Below are 14,228 nucleotides of genomic sequence, written 5' to 3' on the forward strand. Positions count from 1 at the left end.
CAAAGCTGTGCATTTTTTTTGTAATGTGGCAACAATATAGATCTCTGACGTAGATAATGACGTGCATCGGGATTTATACTGTACCAACTGTGTGTAAGTTCCTATTAAACATGGAATATGCCAGACAGAGAAATTGATATACTGTTGTTAAATTATGTTATAATAAAGCAAATTAACTTCTAACACTCCTATACATTTTTATTATTTACACTATCAAATATGGTGTTAATGAATTGTTAATAATACATTTTGATCAATACAACATATTACCTTTTATTCAATTCACCTAAGAAATGCCACTGGTACCATAAAGCTGTCAGTTTAGTTATTTCTTAAGACATTGATGAAGCGCATTCCAAAAACCCTAAAATACATCTTAGTTTTTATTAAAAGTGGATTTAGATCAAAAGCATGTAACAGTGCATCAGAAGATGTTATAAAAAAAATAAAAATATTAAATAAAATGTGATAGCAGTACAGAAAACTTCGTGGTATGTCAAATCTCTTACAATTCGTTCACACGAATTAAAAAAGCGTTATAATTTGACATCGCGCCGGCGTTTTTAAAACGTTCTCGATACGTTTGTTCATGTGAGCGATACAGATGTCTCGAGTTTTAGTTTTGGATGCAGAAAGAAGTCAAAAATGAACAATAACGACATGTATTGCAATGAGAAATGGATATGATTACAAACAAAAACTACCCGAATGTATAAGTGATAGCAAAGAAACGGCAAAGAAACAGACAAAATTTGCATTCAAAGAGGTGTCAGACAGGGTTGTGTGTTATCCCCAACTTTGTTTAACGTATACTCAGAAATAATTTTTAATGAAGCCTTGGAAGGACAATGTGGAGTTCGAATCGGGGGAGAAACTATTAACAACATCAGATATGCAGACGACACCGCGATCATGGCTGAAAATATCGAAGATCTTCAATTCCTTATTGATCGAGTCACTAGAGAATGCTCCAATAACGGACTTAACATAAATGCAACAAAGACAAAGTTACTTGTGGTTAGTAAACAAGACGTCGGCCCTATGCAACTAATTGTCAGTGATGAATCAATAACAAAAGTTAACCATTTTAAATACCTAGGATGTTGGATAAACGAGACACTAAATCCGGATGAAGAAATTAAAACTCGTATAGAAATTGCAAGAGGAGCATTTATGAAACTTAGATCTATTCTGAGCAACTCTCAGCTGAATTTACAACTAAGAATCAAGTTCCTAAAATGTTATGTGTATCCTGTATTACTATATGGATGTGAAACCTGGATCATGAAGGTTAACATGATCAACAAATTAGAAGCCTTTGAGATGTGGTCGTATCGTAGAATGCTCAGAATATCTTGGGTTCAACGCATTTCAAACAGAGAAGTCTTAAACAGAGTAGGTCAAGGCGAAGGTGACTTAATGAAGATGATAAAAAAGAGAAAACTTGAATATCTGGGGCATATAATGAGAGGTAGCAGATACAGGATGCTGCAGTTAATACTCAATGGAAAGATCGACGGAAAAAGAGGAATTGGTCGAAAGAAATATTCATGGCTCCGAAACCTTCGTCAATGGACTGGCTTATCAGCAGATCAATTGTTACATGCCGCACAAGATCGAGAACGATATCGGCAAATTGTTATGGAAGCTACCCACGCCTAAAAATTTGGGCACAGTACTTAAAGAAGAAGAAGTATAAGTGATGCAGTTTGTAATTATTGGTGATGAACCATTTGCCATATCTGGGTATATTATGAGTCCATACCGAATCGTGATTTACTGTGCAGGAAGACTGGTGTTCCTATCCAATGGAAAATAGCAATAAATCCAGAGAAGACCCAAGCGGTTACCTTCAAAAATAGAAGTAATAACACAGACGAACAACTAATTGTACGAGACAGATCCATCGAATGGAAAAACAAAGCAAATACCTAGGAATCACATTGGATAAAGGCTTAAAGTTCATAACACATGTAAACGCAACAATCCAAAAGACAGAAGCAGCAATCAGAGGACTCATACGGATAAAAAGCAAATTAACACTCTCGCCGCCAATAATATTCTAAATTATTTCGTCGTGCGTCAAAACTATATGATACGCTATGTGAAACACTGCAATTGTTTAATTAATGTTACACGCTTGTCAATACAGAGTGTACATTAATGTTACACTTGGCGGCGAGAGTTTTAACAACAAAAACAAAGATGAGACTAATAGATAGCATCATAGTACCTATAATCACATATGAATTGTTAGCATGGTGACATACGTGAAATATAAACAGAAAGAGGATACAATCAATCAGCCCACAACAAATGCTTGAGAGAAATAGCGACAGTGTCCAGGTACCTAGGTAAATCACCCAAACCAAAGCCAGCGAGATTCGATAGGGTATGATGTTTTCCATACATTGAAACACAGAAGACTAAAGCAACGAATAATAGCAAATGCTTAAACAAATAATAAAATAATCACGTAGCTCTATCTGAAGAATCCATGAATCCATTATAGAAATGAAAAAAAAAGAAAATATAGAAAAAAAGACGATTCTGTTGCAGATTTTTATTTACTATCTAGCCGGAAATTAGAACAACTTTTATCGCCCCCTTTTACCCCCACCAACCACTTTACATTATCCAACATTTTATAAATGTTTTTGATTTTTTTAAAATATAAAAAATCAAACCAATTGCCTGGTCTATTTGATTTAAAATAGTGTAAACAATTAATAGTAGTTAATAGTAACATGCAAATGTATTATTTCTTTTTACGTTTAATATATTATTTGAGCATTGAACTGAATGCAATTAAAAGAAACCATAAATATAAACCTATTTGCAAAAGAAGCCAGTTTAAAGTGAATCATCATGGATTAAGGTCATTATCATAAAAACTAGTTTATAAATATCTCAAATGTCTAAGCTTTTTAGGTAAAATCAACATACAGTCACCGGCACAAAATTCCGCCACCCAAAATTTTTGATTAAGTTTGACAATTTATAACTCTATTATTTGTGCTCCAATTTTCACGATTGTTGCACCAGTTTGTAGGTACTTGTATTGATATTGGTTGGTATTATTCCGGTAACACAAAATTTTTGCTGGCATGGCAGTATACAGGGGTGAATGGAAGCGTTGTATTTTCTCCTAACTTTAAAAAATTCTGTTGAGAAATGGAAGAGCTGATTTTATTTTATAGTCCTGTCGTATTATCCCAGAGGTATCACTAAAATTTTGTTTTTTGAATTTCCGAATATCTCTTTTCTTGGAAGAGCTGTACCATTTTTTGCAAATAAAAACACTGATGGACTCATAAAATAGAGGTTGGACTGATAAGATCAGAATGGCCAGCATGCAGCCCAGATCTCAATCGTATTGAGCATTTATGGGATGAATTAAAGATATTTCGCCGTCATTCTAGGCCTCCAGAAAATTACAGTTATGGCCCTGTTACAGGTATATCGGGCTATTCCCCATGCAAGGATAACACATCTTTATTCGCAAAACAGATTGCGATCAGTTGTTGCTGCAACAGGTGGACATACCCGCCATTGAATTGTTTTGTTGTTAATTTTGTTTTGTTGATTTTAGTGCGTTTGATATTTTTAATTAAAAAAACCTTCAAAGCAGTGTGTTTATTTACAGCTCTTACAAGAAGAGAGATATTCGGATAATTCAAAAACAAAACCTTAGTGATACCTCCAGGATAATTCGAAAGGAGTATGAAACAAAATCAGCCCTCCAATTTTTCCACAGAATTTTTAAAAGTTAGGAGAAAATACAACGTTTCCATTCACCGCCGTATAATGCCATCTAAGCAAAAAAAATTTGTTACCGGAATAATAGAAAACGACATTAATGCATGTACCTACAAACCGATGCAAGAATCTTGAAAATCGGAGTACAAATAATAGGTCTGGATCCCGCGTATGAAAAAAAAGTTGATCAATAGCAAGCTGAAAATTTGTTAATAGCTTAAGGGTGTCTAGTCGGATATACTTTGATATATGGGAACACTGGAACAGGGGCAGTTTTAATTGTGGAACAGGTTAAAAATTTGGAACGGTCACACCACGAAAACGGCACATTTATTTTGTCCGACAGAACAGACTTAAACTCTCCGAACAGAGATTAAACTGTCATGCAAAAATCAGACTGCTATTTATCACCTGTCATAATTCCTGTCATTTGACATATTCTACATGTTCCACTCATTAAAACTCCCATTTGGTTATAAATAGCAGTCTGATTTTTGCATGAGAGTTTAATCTCTGTTTGAAGAGTATAAGTCTGTTCTGTCGGACAAAATACATGTGCCGTTTTCGTGGTCTGACCGTTCCAAATTTTTAACCTGTTCCACAATTAAAACTTACCCTGTTCCAGTGTTCCCATATATCAAAGTTTGTCTGACTAGGCACCCTTAAACTATGAACAAATTTTCAACTTGCTATTAATCAACTTTTTTTCATATGCGGGATCCAGACCTATAAGAAAGTTATAAATTATCAAACTTAATCAAAAATTTTGGGTGGCGGAATTTTGTGCCGGCGAGTGTATTACCAAAGGAGACATTTTGTTAAAAATAAGATTAAAAATGTAGACGAAAGGTTCTGTATCTTACAATAGAACTATGTAAAGTGCTTTGCTATAATCCAAAGTTTTAGTATCTAAAAAACCGTATAAACAAACTATGTATATTCCCTTTTTTCGCTAGAATATAATATAGATACACACCATCTCTTCGTCGACTTCAAAGCAGCCTATGACAGTGTTAAAAGAACTGCAATGATAGACTTTGGAATCCCACCTAAGTTAGTTAAGTTTGCAAAACTAACAATGCAAAACGTAAGCTCGTGCGTTAGAATTGCAGGAGAAAACTCCACGTTCTTTGACATTAATAATGGTCTAAGACAGGGGGACGCGCTGGCGTGTCGCTTTAATATTGCCTTGGAAAAAGGCAGTCACAAAATTAAATATTAGAATGAATGGGAATGAAACTATTATCGGCGCAAATTCACGCATTTGCTGACGATATAGTTATAGTGGGCGGAAAATATATACTTAGAAAAGAATTAAATGGGAAGAGACTGAGAGGTAGGCCTAGAAAGAGATGGATTGATGGTATTGATCAGGATTTGAAAGCCCTAGGAATACGAGAATGGGAAAAACAAGCAAAGGAAAGAAAAACATGGGCAGCTATATAGTCAAACAAGCAAAACACACATAACGCCGAAAAGACCTCCTCAAAAAAGAAACAAGTAAGTAATATTTTAGATAAATATCGTTTAGAACTTTTGAGGAGTTATGCATGTGGCTGCCTCCACACCATGTAAAACTTTAGAGCCTAGAAACCCCAACGGGCGACCATGTCCCTCCAAGGGCTGTCAGCGGTCACCAATGATGATGATGATAACAAATCCCTGTCACTTCTGACACGAAAGCAAGTTTGAAATTTTAATTCGGTGGGACAAAATACAAAAGAATATACTTTGAAACCCTGTGACCTTTGAGATCATCCACAAAACAGCCCTGGCCCTGGACTAAGGGCAACATTTTGAAATACAGTAGAACCTCGGTATAACGAATCTGAAGGGTCCGAAAAAAAATTTGTTATATCGGGAATTTTTCAATATCAGAGTTCGTTATATCGAGATTAAATGCGGCCAACATTCGTTAAAAAGGGGTTCTTAAAGCTGAATTCAAACCTCTAATATAACGAATTTCTCATCGCTTATCCATGTCAAAAAGCCCTGTCCCATCAGCACTGTAGGTATCATCTGCATTGTATACACGGGTCAAGTCTGGCAATTTAGCTTTCCAATCTGCGCAAGTTACATCATCCACTGCAGCACTTTCGCCACAAATTTTTTTAAACTAATTTCGTGCCTCTCTTTGAACCGATCCAACCAGTCATTACTGGCTCGAAAGTCTGCGTGTCCTAATTGTTCTGCAAACTGTTCTTGGAGTATGGGACCTCCAACGGGTAAATTTTGGTCCCGGCACTGTTTAAACCACTTAATAACAGATTCTTCGACATCCTGTAGTTCACCTTTCACCAAGGGAAGGGGGCGGGAAGCAGGTGCGTGATTGTTCAACTACGCTAAACCGAGGTTTGGAATGGAGAAATGCATAATACAAGGCTTGCGTGCGTTATATAGAGGTTAGCTACACTCAATATTTATTATAGAGGCTTTAATTTATCTCCGCAAATCGTAAAAATTCGTTATATCGAGGGTTAAGATCAAAATAGTTCATTATATAGGGGTATTTTTTACATTGAATGTTATGGACGTTTGAAGGGGATTTAAAAAAATTCGTTATATCGGGGAATTCTTTATATCGGGGTTCGTTATATCGGGACTCCACTGTATGTGTTTTAAAAAAAATTCTTAAAATATAATAGCACTATATTCTGGATTAATGGCACCTTGAATGGAACACATTTCATAAAATCAAAATTAAGATAATATGAAAATAAGTAATTGACTAAATTTTAAAAATGTAACTTTTTTATTTTCTTCTGTATTTTCCTATGTTCTCTTGCCTTGAATCACTTTATTCCTGGAGTCTTAACCCATTCGCTGCTGATCACACGCCAGCATGTAATATAGTTACTTCAGTAAGGTGCCGTTCATACGCCAGAGGGTGATATAGTTACTTCAGTCAGGTGCCATACAACGGAATGGTTGCTAGCCAAGTTCCATCCTCATCAAAAGGCAGCAAATGGGTTAAAAAAGGTTTTAACATTATTTACTTTACTCCTCTTGATTCCATTTGGAACATAGGGCCTCTACAGTCCCCCTCCATTCAGCTCTGTTTCTGGCTAATGCTTTCACCTCTTTCCATGTTAACCCGTTGTCTTTTCTCTTTTAATATTTTTTTCCAGGATGTCATTGGTCTGCCTTGTTTTCTTTTTCCAGTTGGTTGGCCAGGACTTGTTTGGTTACTTATATCATCTTCATTTTTCCTTAATGTATCTCCAATAAACTTCCATTTGCGTATATTTATGGTTTTGGCTATCGGCTCTTGATTAGCTTTTCCCCAAAGTTCCTTGTTACTTATCTGATTTGGCCAATATATTTGCAATATTCGTCTAAGGCATCTATTTACAAATGTTTGAACCTTTTGTATAATCTTTTTCTCTAATTTCTAAGTTTCTGCTGCATATAGCAAAATGCTCTTTACATTTGTATTAAATATCCTGATTTTGGTTTTGTTTGTTAATTTATTGGACTCCCACGTTTTCTTCAGCATATAGAACGCATTCTGCGTCAATTATGCAGAATTATAATTTCTTCTTCTATTCCACAGAGCGTCAATTATGCTTCCCAGATAGCAAAACTTCTGTACATTTTCTACTTCTTCTCCTTCAATGAATATTGAACTTATTTTAACTTTTACATTTAGGTCATGCACATAACGCAACTGTTTTACTGTTGAAAACTAGTTCCAGGTACCCAGGTGGATCGCTTATGGGCAAATCCCTGTGCTTTTATGCTGCCAAGATAACAAAATAGTTGTCGAGTTAAATCGGTTTTATATCATAGTCTTAAAACAGTTATGCCGTGAGCACTGGACGTTAGAGTGTCTTTAGTTTATTTTCAAATGTTACTACCATACCACTGGAGAATACTAGTTTTAATACACCCATGGACAAAAATATCAAATACTTGGAAAATATCATGTGAAGTGAAATTTTTTGTGCTGCGATCCTTAGACCAGTATCGTATAAATTCATGATGTGATTTAGATCTGATATGGGCTATATAGTGGCCAATATAATCTTTTAAAATGACATGAAGACATGTGTTATCATGCATTAGCACGAATATATCATATCCAATATGGCTGGCAAATGGCCCAATATTGTCTTATACGCTCTGAGCTTCGCTGGTGGCGCTCCTAGCGGATTACTGGAATTATCTTTCACTGGTAATTTTTAAATTTATTATTTAATTGTTATCGCTTAACATTTACAATGCAAAAAATTAATTAAATTGTAATCGATTTTTTTAAGATTTTGCTAATCATTTTGACGTTCTATTGATAAAATATGAATTTCTTACTTCGGATACTTTCACAATTATCGTGTAGATGGCGCTAAGATTTTTAGATTAAATTATAATTCCATATTACGGAACATTAAAAAACTTAAATTCAGTATTTAAAACGTAAGTATATTTAAGGTAAAAATATATACCACAGCTTTGACCAACTAATATTTTTTATAATTAATGTTTTTAATTTTAATTTTACATTAATCACTTTGACATTTATGTCAAATTTCCGGTAAACGTTTACAGACTTGCCACTACTGGCGCTCGAGAATTTGTAAATATCCCCTCTACGTAAGAGCTCACAGCGGATAAAATGTTTTCAATGTACATGTCAGCTGTCATTCTACTAATCACTACTAATCACAAAGTATGGTATGTCCTTTCCAAGCAATACTGCTTCATAGCACAATGTCTCCACCACCAAAACTCTACAATATGCCAACTACTGTAACCTCTATATGAGATTACAGTTGGCATATTATACTTCTCACCAACTCTTTTTTAGACTAAGTTTCGTCAATCTCACTTCAATATGGTGAACAGGATGTCAGTTGTAATCTCATATAGAGAGATAGTTTTGGTAGTGGAGGCATTGTGTTAGGGAGCTGTATTGCTTGGAAATGACATACCGAACTTATGGAGGTGATTGGGCAAATGACAGATGATATATATATATGTACATTTTAGAAAACTATATTTTGCCATTTGCCAGCCATATTAGATATGCCAGATTCTAGCTAATTCACGATGAAGCATGTCCTCATATCACTAGAGTAGTGAATACTTACCTTGATGAGATTCAAATTAAAAGATTATATTGGCCACCATATAGCCCACATCACATATAAATCCCATCAAGAATTTATATGACATTTCAAAACATCAAATTCAGAAAAGGAATTCTATTCCTATAACATAGAAAGTAATATTCCTATAACACAAAAATTTCACTTTACATGATAATTTGAAAATGTTCAATATTTTGGTCAATGAATTTTTTATTATGACATGTTTTTTGCACTATTTTGAAAAAAAATTAAAAACCTAGTTTTTAGTTGACTGTGTCATAAAGCATGGTGGCAAATGGGGTTTACTAGACATATATGATTGATAACGCCCCCAATGTAAGTTTATAAATAATATTTCTAAAGGCATCTAAAGTGTTAACACTCTCGCTGCACATTAATGTATGTATTGACAAGCATGTAACATTAATGTAAACTTGCAGCGTTGTATAGTTTTGGCACACTACGAAATTATTTAAAATATTATTGGCAGCGAGAGTGTTAAAACTGCTTCTTGACAGTACACCTATACAGTATATAAAAGCACCTACTTTTTATGTAAACTTTCTCAAAGATTATGTATAACTAAAATCATCCAAATGCATTATCAATGTGATACAACTAATTGCCTTGAACATGTAAATAAAATATTTTACCTTGGTCATAATCACAGATAAGCAAATAGATGGTTAAATAATTAGGGCATAACAATAAACATGACCATTCTAACCAAACATATTCATACTGTAAAAGGTTTAAGTCTGAAACTAAAAATAGACACAGACATCTCCTTACCCAAGATATTCATGTAATCAGGGGTGAGGTCTTCTTGGCCAGTCCCATTGGTAGCTTTTGGAACATATCTTGATACTTTTTCAGGTCTGCGGGGATCGGCATTCATTTCAATCTAAAAATTAAACAAGTAGAGTGAATCCCTTGTAAAGAATGTAAAAGAGAAATTAATTAAAAGAATCAGAACAGAAACGTCAAAAACAGATGAAGTAGTATGTATACATTTACAACTGAGAATTACTTACTGATATTAGATGTTAACAAGAGTCTTCAACAATGAACTATGATAATGTATTAGTTAAATACGCACATACCTTTTAATGTGAATAATATTTTGATTATTTTTCGATCTAATGTTCACAATGGCGACTATCTAATAAATTCAGTGTTGTCAACAGCTCAAAGTCAAATGTCACTTATTACGTTTAGGCGAGTTTTCAAATTTTGAACTGATCAAATACATAAAAAAGAAAAAAATAAGAAAAATCCTAAATAATTCTAATAAATAAATGAAATGAATGGGAAAAACATAAACACAATATTTTGAAAAGAGTACGCTGAAAGAGAGTCAAATATAAATGAAACAAACAATGTTGAAGATCTGAAATAATAGAGAGTTATCAAGTAAAATTCTATCCATCCGTTATTTTGACACGTAAACGCTATTTTTTTACGGTATAAGTTTTAACGTAGATGTAATTTTAGAGTTATCAAGTGGTCGAATTTCTGCTTCACGTTAATAGTTGGCAGCTGTCAGTCAAATTTCGTATTTGACAGCAAAATAATTAAATTTGTTTAAATTTTTTTCTGTTTTTGTTTTCTTTCACCCAAGATACATATTTTGTAATTTTGCCTCTGTCTTTAATTTCGATACCTTAAACCTGAACAAGCCAAACAGTATTTTCGGTTTGAAAAACAGGATATTCCAAGGCATGTACAATTGTTAGGGATATCAGATATAATTGTAACAGAAACTGGCCATACCTGTACTGGTAAGTAATGCTGAGAGGAACTAAAACTTTAAACTCAACCAAACCAAAACCAAGCCAAGAAAACAAAGACAAAACACCTGTTAACATACAAAATAAAATTTCATAACCCAACATATTTATTTATTACATGAACATGACAGAACTGAAATGGTCGAGTCACTCCGAGTCCTGCCGAATTGGTGCGATTCGCTGCTAACGTTACCGTATTTTAAGCCCGCTATCCGACCTACCGTAACGGAGTACGTTAACGTTAAAATCATTTCCGTTATTCAATATTCATACTGCGCATGCTCCATTGCTAAAATAACGTTACCGTATTCTCCTCGAGTTACTTGATAACTCTCTATTAAATAAAAGTCAGATGAAATGAATTTAATCGAAATCACAGAAACAAATCGAGATCAAAAAATAAACTAATAATAATTTAAACGAAGATAATTAATAATTAATATCGAGTCAACATAAAATCATGCAGAGATTCATGATATAATATAAAGGGGACGATTGCATAGCGAAGACCAAGACAAAAAGTGTGCAGATAATAAAAATTAAAGATAATTAAAGCGATGAACATAAGCATGAACTTTTTTATCGTTAAAGGATTAATGAATGATTTTTATAGTCAATTTTGCTATTTGCCATTGTATAAAATTGTTTAAAATTACAGACATTTTAATTTAAATTATATTGTATAATTTTTTTTCTTGTTGACCTGAGTGTTTATACAATAAAAACAGAATAAAATTTAAAACTCCATAAAACACAAAAATGATGAATCAGAAGTTTTTCAGTATCAAAACTATTAAATATTTTTTATTAGAAAGAGATATAAACAATTGTATTTGGTTACTTTCCAAATTCCTGGAAAATCACCACATTTTTGGTAAAAAGTAAAACTGCGAAGCAGAATATGATATGGCAACATTGTCATAACTGAGAATTTGACACTTTTGCTTTTGACATTTAAATAAAAAATATACATGACCTAACCACTATGTACATAAGAGACTAGAGCCAAAAATACTTAAAATTTTTGAATCGAAACAGATTTATTTTATCTAAGGTCCAGAGAACACAAAGTGCGATATTTTATTTATTAATGAAATAAATTATTGCTTATTAAAATGGAGAAAATTACGAAATCTTTTGACGATATAATAAATGCCATGGAGAAAGATAACCGGGGGGCACAGGTAATGTAAACAAAAATTTAATAATATTGATAATCTGATAGGACATTTTTGTAGATTACTTGCTATTCGGTAGCTCTCCTTGGATTGACAGTAGCTTTAAGGAAAGTTAGACCTGTAAGTAAAAGTGTTTTACCATTAGGATTTTCAAAGTTGTAAGATATCTACTATAAAATGTACTGTATTGAATTGGATTTAAAATTTTTTGCTAATATGATTTGACTGTTTTGTTTTTCCTGACACTAAAAAAGTGCATGACACTAATGTAATACATAAGCCAATATATCTCCCTTATATAGTGCTACAGCTCAAGTCTTGCCCTGGCTTCCCCCAGCATCTACCATCTACCTCTTAGTACCTATTTCCCTGGCTGCTCTCCTCTAGTTATCCACCCTTAATACCTCTTTAGTGACAAATCCTACTTTGTCTATCCACCCCTTCTTTAGTCTTCCTACTGGCTGAGAGTCCACCATAGTACCACTAAACATTCTACTAGGTGTTCTGTTATTGTCCATTCTTATAATGTGATCCACCCAGCGTAATCTGTGTATTTTTGCATTTCGCATAATTTGCTGTAGAGCAGCGGTTCTCAATCTGTGGTACATGTACCACTGGTGGTACATGTCATTATTTGAGGTGGTACACAAAACATAAAAACAACCAAAATCAGCACCACCATTATAGTTAATTTGTTAATTAGATCACTTAGCTAGATAGGTATTTCAGTTAGGTGGTACCCAAAATAATAAAAGATTTTGTTGGTACATGACTCAAAAAGATTGAGAACCGCTGCTGTAGAGGGTTGTTTGTAATATTGATACAACTCATGGTCAGTGGCGTAGCTAGGGTGGGGCGGAGGGGGCGGTCCGCCCCGGGTGTCACCCGTTCAGGGGTGACACCCGAGAGACCCGATCACAACAGAACGAATCTTTAATTTGTAACTTGACTCACTTTACAATCAAAATACAATTCGATATTATTTTGTGAACACACGAAATCAAGAAAAGTCGAGGTCAAAGAGGCATTTCTTGGATTTTTTCCGTTAAAAGGAAAAAATCGGTTGATCTAAGTAACGAAATTCTCAATAAGCTTGAAATTGATGGTTTAAATGTAAAAGTCCATTCACAGGAATACGATAAAGCAGCTGTTATGAGCGGCATACATGGAGGAATACAAGCTATTATTAAAGCAAAACACAAAAAGGCTATTTTCGTTGGATGTATTGATCATTTATTTAATTTATGTAGCCAACACTCTTTTGCATAAAATACATCTTGTGTAACATTTTTTGGAACAGTAGAGGCAATTTTAATTTTTTTTCTGTTTCCACTAGCTGCTGGGAAGTGCTTATAAAACACAGCAAAGCATCTGTCAAACGACTTTCCACAACGCGTTGGAGTGCTCACTATGCTGCAGTTAAAGTACTGGTAGATCATGTTGATAATGTTGTTGCTGCAATTGAGGAATTATGTCATCAACCAGAAAAATTAGACATCAGAGGTGCTGCACAGTATCTTATGTCCGCTGTATGTAATTTCACATTTCTTTTCTTTTGGAACGATGTAGTAGGTACTAAGAAAAATAAATGTTGCTCAGATTGAATTGCAAAGTAAAGGCATAACCATAACCGTTGATCAATCAGCACCCAAAAGAGAGGAACTTCGTCTTTATATTGAAGAAAAATGTGGCCATATTATAGATGAAGCAATAGATTTTGCCACGAAAAAATATGAGGACGACGACATTCCCACCGAAAAACGAATTAGACGTCAAAAACGATTGGATGGTGAGTTATCTACCAATATAAGGCTGACACTTCGAGCCGAACTTCAAAAGGACATGTTGGAATGTTGTGACCGATTCACTGTTGAACTCGAAACCAGATCAAAGTCCATTCATGATGTGGTTTCATTGTACTAGGTTGTACAGACACACACTTTGCTTTTCACGAACAGTGAACAGTTGAAATTAGCTGTTTCAACATTTTGTGACTTTTACCAAGAAGAGGTATCAGAAGTAGACCTCCTGCTAGAAATACCAAGTCTCAGTGTCAATACAAGCAGCCAATAATACAGCCTCTAAATGGTTAGCTGTAGACTTTAAAATTAATTGTGAAATAGGATTTCATGGAATCCCTCCCAAACTTTGTGTCTCGGTTGCTTCATGTGAGGCAAGTTTTAGTAAGCTAAAATTAATCAAGAATTACTTGAGAGCAAAAATGGTGCAAAACAAGGCTAAATAACCTCGGTTTATTAATTATCGAACATGAAGCAACACAAAAAATACATCCTATAGAAAATGTGATTTCAGAGTTTGCAGCTAGTAAAGCTAGAAAAAAAAATAGTTTAATTCATTCACATAATGTAAAACAAAAAATAAATAAACTACTTTATCCTATTTACTGCAATTTC

At 34.0% G+C, this 14,228-nt stretch overlaps 2 protein-coding genes across 4 annotated transcripts in view; one reads left to right on the forward strand and one right to left on the reverse strand.

Moving 5' to 3' along the window:
- LOC114333967 (PAT complex subunit Asterix) overlaps positions 1 to 10,072 on the reverse strand; it is a 54,343-nt gene extending 44,271 nt beyond the window's left edge. The window contains exons 1-2 of one of the 3 annotated variants that reach the window (XM_050643117.1): positions 9,950 to 10,072; positions 9,639 to 9,750 (exon numbers count right to left, since the gene is read on the reverse strand). In XM_050643117.1, coding sequence (XP_050499074.1) covers positions 9,639 to 9,744 — 106 coding nt within the window. In that variant the 5' untranslated portion in view covers positions 9,745 to 9,750; positions 9,950 to 10,072. Of the gene's footprint in view, positions 1 to 270; positions 365 to 9,638; positions 9,751 to 9,880 lie in introns of those variants that run through there. The other 2 variants (XM_050643116.1, XM_050643115.1) reach the window with 2 other exon arrangements.
- Positions 10,073 to 11,575: 1,503 nt separating this feature from the next.
- LOC114333970 (uncharacterized) overlaps positions 11,576 to 14,228 on the forward strand; it is a 69,615-nt gene continuing 66,962 nt past the window's right edge. Inside the window, exons 1-2 of the mRNA XM_028283974.2 lie at positions 11,576 to 11,820; positions 11,875 to 11,934. Coding sequence (XP_028139775.1) covers positions 11,752 to 11,820; positions 11,875 to 11,934 — 129 coding nt within the window. The 5' untranslated portion in view covers positions 11,576 to 11,751. The remainder of the gene's footprint in view (positions 11,821 to 11,874; positions 11,935 to 14,228) is intronic.

The sequence above is a fragment of the Diabrotica virgifera genome, chromosome 2 (assembly GCF_917563875.1).
Source record: "Diabrotica virgifera virgifera chromosome 2, PGI_DIABVI_V3a".
In the NCBI taxonomy this organism is placed as follows: Eukaryota; Metazoa; Arthropoda; class Insecta; order Coleoptera; family Chrysomelidae; genus Diabrotica; species Diabrotica virgifera.